The 7591-nt window shown below is 43.9% G+C and overlaps 1 protein-coding gene across 1 annotated transcript in view; it reads right to left on the reverse strand.

Moving 5' to 3' along the window:
* RNF168 (ring finger protein 168) overlaps positions 1–7591 on the reverse strand; it is a 32365-nt gene that overhangs the window by 7342 nt on the left and 17432 nt on the right. Inside the window, exon 4 of the mRNA XM_017892230.1 lies at positions 6073–6194. Coding sequence (XP_017747719.1) covers positions 6073–6194 — 122 coding nt within the window. The remainder of the gene's footprint in view (positions 1–6072; positions 6195–7591) is intronic.

Here is a 7591-nt window from a genome sequence, read left to right on the forward strand (position 1 = left end):
CCCGTCTCGGCCTCCCAAAGTGCTGGGATTACAGGCTTGAGCCACCGCACCCGGCCCCGGCCATCAATTTTTAAAAAAATACGACTTCTATGAAATACATACTATCTTTTTTATTTATTTTTTGGGGGACACAGTCTCGCTCTGTCGCCCAGGCTGAAGTACAATGGCACGCGCCTCCTGGGTTTAAGCAACTCTCCTGCCTGAGCCTCCCAAGTAGCTGGGAATAAGCATGCACCACCAGTGAATTTTTGTATTTTTAGTAGAGACAGGCTGGTCTCGAACTCCTGACCTCAGGTGATCCACCCACCTAGGCTTCCCAAAGTGTTGGGATTACAGACATGAGCTACCGCACCTGGCCATTGTTTTATTTATTTATTTTTTTTGAGGAGTCTCACTCTATTGCCCAGGCTGGAGTGCAGTGGCACAATCTCAGTTCACTGGGTTTTAAGCAATTCTCTCTGCCTTAGCCTCCTGGTAGCTGGGATTACAGGCACTCGCCACCATGCCTGGCTAATTTTTGTATTTTTAGTAGAGACGGGGTTTCGCCATGTTGGCCAGGCTGGTCTTGAACTCCTGACCTCAGGTGATCCACCCACCTCAACCTCCCAAAGAGCTGGGATTACAGGCTTGAGCCACTGCACCTGTAAGGCAGGGTCTTGCTCTGTCACGAAGGCTGAAGTACAGTAGCACCATCACAGTCACTGCACCCTTGACCTCCCAGGCTCAAGTGATCCTGCCACCTCAGCCTCCCAAACAGCTGAGACCACAGGCATGCCACGCCCGGCTAATTCTTGTTATTTTTTGTAGAGACGGGGTTTCCGCATGTTGCCCAGGCTGGTCTCAAACTCCTGGGCTCAAGTGATCCACCTGCCTTGGCCTCCCGAAGTGCTGGGATTGCAGGTATGAGCCAGCACACCCAGCCTCACACTCTTTTTTTTGAGATGGAGGCTTGCTTGCTCTGTCACCCGGGATGGAGTGCAGCGGTGTGACCTTGGCTCATGCAACCTCCGCCTCCTGGGCTCAAGCAATTCTCCTGGCTCAGCCTCCCCAGTAGCTGGGATTACAGGTGCCCGCCACCACGCCTGGCTAATTTTTTTGTATTTTTAGTAGAGACAGGGTTTCACCATGTTGGCCAGGCTGGTTTTGAACTCCTGACCTCAAATAATCCGCCTGCCTCAGCCTCCCAAAGTGCTAGGATTACATGCGTGAGCTACTGCACCCGGCCTGTGATTTGCTTTTTTCACTAATGTCTTAAGATCTTTCCAAGTCTGCCTTATGAAAACAAATAGTTTATGAGAGAACAGTCATACAACGTATGTAAGAATCACAGCACAGCATGGTTATGGGGAGGGGGACACTGACTGGAAAGGGAAAGGGCACAAGCAAAGCTTTGTAAATATTTCCTGTCTTCGTCTGGAGGGTGGTTGATACACACACAAAAATCCACCAGAAAAGTGTACTTAGGATTGGTGCACCGTCTTTTTAAATTTAAATTGTTTTACTTTTTCTTTTTTACCCTGTCTTATGGTGCTGAAGACTGGTGCACTTTAAAATATGTGTTTGCTGCTCTGTGGTCCATTAAAAACAAAACAAAACAAAACAAAAAACATGTTGTTCTTCTAAAACATTTAAACATTTCGATTACCATGAAAGCCTACATGCTTATTACATGGTTGAAGGGAAAAGAAATCATTGGTTCCGGCCGGGCGCGGTGGCTCACGCCTGTAATCCCAGCACTTTGGGAGGCCGAGACGGGCGGATCACAAGGTCAGGAGATCGAGACCATCCTGGCTAACACGGTGAAACCCCGTCTCTACTAAAAAATACAAAAAACTAGCTGGGCGAGGTGGCGGGCGCCTGTAGTCCCAGCTACTCGGGAGGCTGAGGCAGGAGAATGGCGGGAACCCGGGGGGCGGAGCTTGCAGTGAGCTGAGATCCGGCCACTGCACTCCAGCCTGGGCGACAGAGCGAGACTCCGTCTCGAAAAAAAAAAAAAAAAAAAAAAAAAAAAAAATCATTGGTTCCAAAGTCTCCTACGGGGCCTCCTCATCTCCCACCTCACACTATCCCGAGTTTCTTATATCTTACTTTTTAAAACAGATTCACCACACTTTTGCATCTCCAAACACTTTACTGATTAGCATTGTATGACTCTGAGCGAGACTCTGTCTCAAAAAAAAAAAAAGAAAATTTGAAAAGTTGGAATTCTGACTCGAATTGCACTAATTGTATCGATCCGTTTGAGGAGATCTGACCATTTTGTAGTATTAGGCATCATCTTCTAACCCATGAATACTGTGTATTTAATATAGTACAATGTTGTCCATGGGTCTTACAGATTTTTAGTTTTTTGAGACATGGTCTTGTCTGTTGCCCAGGCTGGAGTGCAGTGGTAATATCATAGCTCACCACAGCCACAACCTCAGGCTCAAGTGATCTCCTGCCTCAGCCATCTGAGTAGCTGGGACGACAGGTGCGTCATCACGCCTGGTTAATTTTTAAAAAATTTTTAAGAGATGGGGTCTCCCTCTGGTGCCCAGGTTCGTCTTGAATTCCTGGGCCCAAGCAATCCTCTCGCCCAGTCTCCCGAAGTGCTGGGATTACAGGCATGAGCCATCATGCTTGGCTCAGGTTTTAATACATTTATTTCTAAGTACTTTTATTTTCTGATACTATTATCGACAGAGTATTTTTAAAGTTACATTTGAGCCGGGCACGGTGGCTCAAGCCTGAAATCCCAGCACTTTGGGAGGCCAAGGCGGGCGGATCACGAGGTCAGGAGATCGAGATCATCCTGGCTAACACGGTGAAACCCCGTCTGTACTGAAAAAATGCAAAAAAAAACTAGCCGGGCGAGGTGGCGGGTGCCTGTAGTCCCAGCTACTCGGGAGGCTGAGGCAGGAGAATGGCGTGAACCCGGGAGGCGGAGCTTGCAGTGAGCTGAGATCTGGCCAGTGCACTCCAGCTTGGGTGACAGAGCGAGACTCCGTCTCCAAAAAAGAAAAAATAAATAAATAAATAAAGTTACATTTGACAACTGACTTTTTGTATAGATTTTATATCTAGCAACCTTGCTAAACTCTTCACTCTAAAATGCACCTCTGACTTTTTGGGTTTTCTACATAGATAGTTATACTGCCTCTGAAGAATGATAGCTGCTTTTTCCCTCCTTTCCAGACTCATATGTTTTATCTCCTTTTATTGTGTTACTGTGCAGACTAAAATCTCCAACGAATCTGAAAACAGGTGGAGAGTAGTAGGCCACCTTTGTGTTTTCCTGACCTTAAAAGGGGAATGGCTGGGCGTGGCGGCTCACTCCTGCAATCCAGGCACTTTGGGAGGCTCAGGCAGGAGGATCGCTTGTACCCAGCAGTTTGAGGTTGCAGTGGGCCATGATCGCATCACTGAGCTCCAGCCTGGGTGATAGAGCACGCAAGACTCTGTCTCAAAAAAAAAGAAGGAAATAATTTCCATGTTCCACTATTAAGTATGATATGTGATGGAAGATTTTGGTAGATATCCTTCAACAGGTTAAAAAAGTTTCCGTTACCACTTCGTTAAAGAATTATCATCTCATGTATTTCATATTCATACAGCTAATGGAATAACTTGCATTGATTCATTTTCTACCATTAAACCAGCAATGTATTCCTGGAATTGTCTTTTTAAATACATTTGCAGCTGCTGTTTTCTTTTTTGAGACATGATCCTAGCTCACTGCAGCTTCGACCTCCTGGGCTCAAGCAATTCTCCCACCTCAGCCTCCCAAGTGGCTGAGGTTATAGGCAGTACCACTGTGTTTGGCTAATTTTTTTATTTTGTGTAGAGACGGTGTCTTACTATGTTGCCCAGTCTGGTCTTGAACTCCTGGCGTCAAGCAATCCTACTACCTCAGACCTCAGCCTCCCAAAGTGCTGGGATTATAGGCATGAGGCACTGTGCCCAGCTTTTTTCTTTCTTTTTTTTAAGAGACAGGATCTTGCTATGTCGTCCAAGCTGGTCCCAAAGTCAAACTCCCTGGGCTTAAGCAATCCTCCTGCCTCGGCCTCCCAAGTGGCTGGGATTACAGGTACGTGCCACAACACCTGGCTGCCCTTTCTGATATGGCATGTAAAGCCTTCTAAATACCACTTTAGCCACATACCAGTTTTCACGCATATTTTCAGTTCTGTATTTCCAACAAAATTTACTCTTCAATCAACAAGTTGTTTAGAAATTTTTCTTAATTTTAAAACTATATAGTCCTGTTATTCATTTTTTTTTTTTTGAGATGGAGTCTCACTCTGTCGCCCAGGCTGGAGTGCAGTGGCGCAATCTGGGCTCACTGCAAGTTCCGCCTCCCGCGTTCACGCCATTCTCCTGCCTCAGCCTCCCGAGTAGCTGGGACTACTGGCGCCCGCCACCACACCCAGCTAATGGTTTTGTATTTTTAGAAGAGATAGGTTTTCACCATGTTAGCCAGGATGGTCTCGATCTGCTGACCTCATGATCCGCCCACCTCGGCCTCCCAAAGTGCTGGGATTACAGGCGTGAGCCACGGCGCCCGGCCGTTATTCATTTTTAAACTTTTGAATTGCGGTGGAATTCACATAAAATGGAACGCCACATTTTGTTTACCCATGCATTTGTTAATGGACATTTGGGTTGTTCTACCTTTTGGTTATTTGAATAATGTTGACACAAATACTCATGTACTAGCATTTGTTTGAACACTTGCTTTCAGTTCTTTTGGGTACATACCTAGGAGTGGAACTGCTGGGTCATGTGCTAATTCTGTTTAACTTTTTGAGGAATCACCAACTGTTTCCTGCAGCAAGACACCACTTTACATTCCTACCAAGCAATGCGCAAGGATTCCAGTTTCTCCACATCTTTGTCCACACTTACTCTTTTCCCTTTTTGTGGATTATAGACATTCTAAAGGGTATGAAATGCTATCTCACCGTGGTTTTGATATGCATTTCCCTAATAACTAATGATGTTAAACGTATCTTCGTGTACTTATTGGCCATTTGTACATCATGGAAAAAACGTCTACTCAAGTCCCTTTGTCCAGTTTTTAATTATTTGTCTTCTGTTGTTGAGTTAGAAGAGTTTTCATATATTCTAGGAAACAGACTTTATCTCTTTTTAATATTGTTACAACTTTAATCCGTCAGTTTCTCAATTTTACTTTTAAATCCTGTTTTTTCTTGTATTTCTGGTAATTTTTTATTTTTATGTATTTCAAAGTATATATTTAGATACATAAAGATTCATGAGTTATATAGCCTTAAGCAGAATATTGTATCCATATGAAATACCTCTGCATTTTAGAGGTTTTCTCTTCATTTTTACTTTGCACATCATGAGAACTGGCAACCCTGATATGGTCACATCTTTTTTTTTTTTTTAATAGTACCTCCCTCATTTAACATTCCCTTCTCCTAAGCTTCCTCCCACCCCAAATCCAAAATTCCAACAAATCTTGGAAGGAGGTGAGTTACTGCACATATTTCCTCAGTTAAACCAGAAATCCTTACGTATTTTTCAAGTCTACATTGTGGTTTTTAAACTTTTCCAACCATGAATTACATGGGAAAGCTGATGTTCGCATAAAGCCACCAACTCCACCTAGTACCTGAGCCTGGAGGGTGCTGTGGTGAAGCTCAGTTTCGCCACCTGGGACTACTGGCTCCTGCATTCGGTGTAACAGAGAAGAAATACGAAGACAAACTGTAAACTCCTTCAATGAAGATAAGCCTATCCAGGACCAGTTTTATTCATCTGAATTTAAACCAAGAGGAAGAGGAATCCCATGGTCCACTTTGAGAAAAGTGGGAATCCTGAGCCAGTAAGATAAAGTATAAATCTGCACAATAACTGGCTGAGTGAAAAGCCTGCCACATTTCACCTCTTCATGCTAGCCAAGAGGAAGCTGTGAGAGTAGCTCTCTCCTTTTCACTTTACCTCAACCTCAGACTATTTTCATACAAAGTTCATGGACCAAACTTTGAGAATCAGTAGTCTATATGAACAGAAAATGCTGGCATATAGTAGGTCAATAAGTAATTCATAGTCACGCTCACTTACTTCTGAATATTTCCAGGGTTTCTTTGTTTGTTCTTACTTTTCTTTTCAGACTTGGGTGTAACTGGATCAGATTTTCTGGAATTCAAGGGAGAAGCCGAGGTACTTCCCTCACAGAAATTGTTCTTCAACAATAGAAAAAGCGTAACAGACATTATGAGAGAGAACTTTATGATAAAATAAGCTATTAATTTGACTAATTCAGAAATTCAAACAGCATTTTTCAGAAATTGTAGTTACATTTAAATTCTATACATCCCCTGAAGAATATTGGCCATGCACAACTCAGAATAAACTATGTTCATCCAAGTTGGTCTAAATTAATTACATTTTTACTATACATCATCAAGCACAAAATAATGCATAATGCTAATCTCATCAGCTGATAATTCCTGTTGATTTTTCTTTCCTTTCTTTTCTTTTTTGAGCCAGAGTCTCGCTCTGTCGCCCAGACTGGAGTGCAGTGGCGCGATCTCGGCTCACTGCAAGCTCCACCTCCCAGGTTCACGCCATTCTCCTGCCTCAGCCTCCCGAGTAGCTGGGACTACAGGCGCCCGCCACCTCGCCCGGCAAATTGTTTGTATTTTTTTAAGTAGAGACAGGGTTTCACCGTGTTAGCCAGGATGGTCTTGATCTCCTGACCTTGTGATCCGCTCACCTCGGCCTCCTAAAGTGCTAGGATTACAGGCGTGAGACACCATGCCCAGCCTTTTTTTTTTTTTTTAAAAAAAAAAAAAAAAAAAGACAAGGTCTCACTCTGCTGCCGAGGCTAGAGCGCAGTGCAGCAATCATGGCTCCTTGCAACCTTGACCTCCCATGTTCAAGTGATCCTCCTGCCTTCACCTCCCATGTAGCTAGGACTACAGGCATGAGCCACCATGCTTGGCTAGGTGGGTTTTTTTGTTTTGTTTTGAGACAGTCTTACTCTGTTATCCAGGCTGGAGTGCAGTGGAGTGATCATAGCTCACTGCAGCCTCAACCTCCTGGGCTCAGACAATCCTCCCATCTTAGCTTCTCGAGTAGCTAGGACACAGGCATACGCCACCATGCCCAGCTACTTTTTAAAAAATGTTTTCTAGAGATGAAGACTCACTATGTTGCCCAGGCTGGTCTTCAACTATTGGAAGCAAGTGATTCCCCCACCTCAGCCTTCCAAAGTGTTGGGACTGTAGGTCTGAGTCACTGCGCCCAGCCTGTTGATTTTTTTAATAAATAATTTTACATAATTACTTTTATCTATATGGACATATTCAAAGAGCTGTGGATATACCCGAAAGAAGAGTTCTATGTAATAATATTTTAGTTCTGGACTTTAAGGGCATATCAATAAAAATCATAAATATTTACTTGCTGTACCAGTCTCATAAGTTTCTTACTACCCTAATGGAAAAGTTCATATATGGTGATGATGAATATTTGGCCTTAAACCACCAAACTTTCATAAATAAATAGAAAATTATTGGGCCGGGCGTGGTGGCTCAAGCCTGTAATCCCAGCACTTTGGGAGGCCGAGACGGGCGGA

The sequence above is a fragment of the Rhinopithecus bieti genome, unplaced genomic scaffold (genome assembly GCF_001698545.2).
Source record: "Rhinopithecus bieti isolate Rb0 unplaced genomic scaffold, ASM169854v2 scaffold_21777, whole genome shotgun sequence".
Classification (NCBI taxonomy): Eukaryota; Metazoa; Chordata; class Mammalia; order Primates; family Cercopithecidae; genus Rhinopithecus; species Rhinopithecus bieti.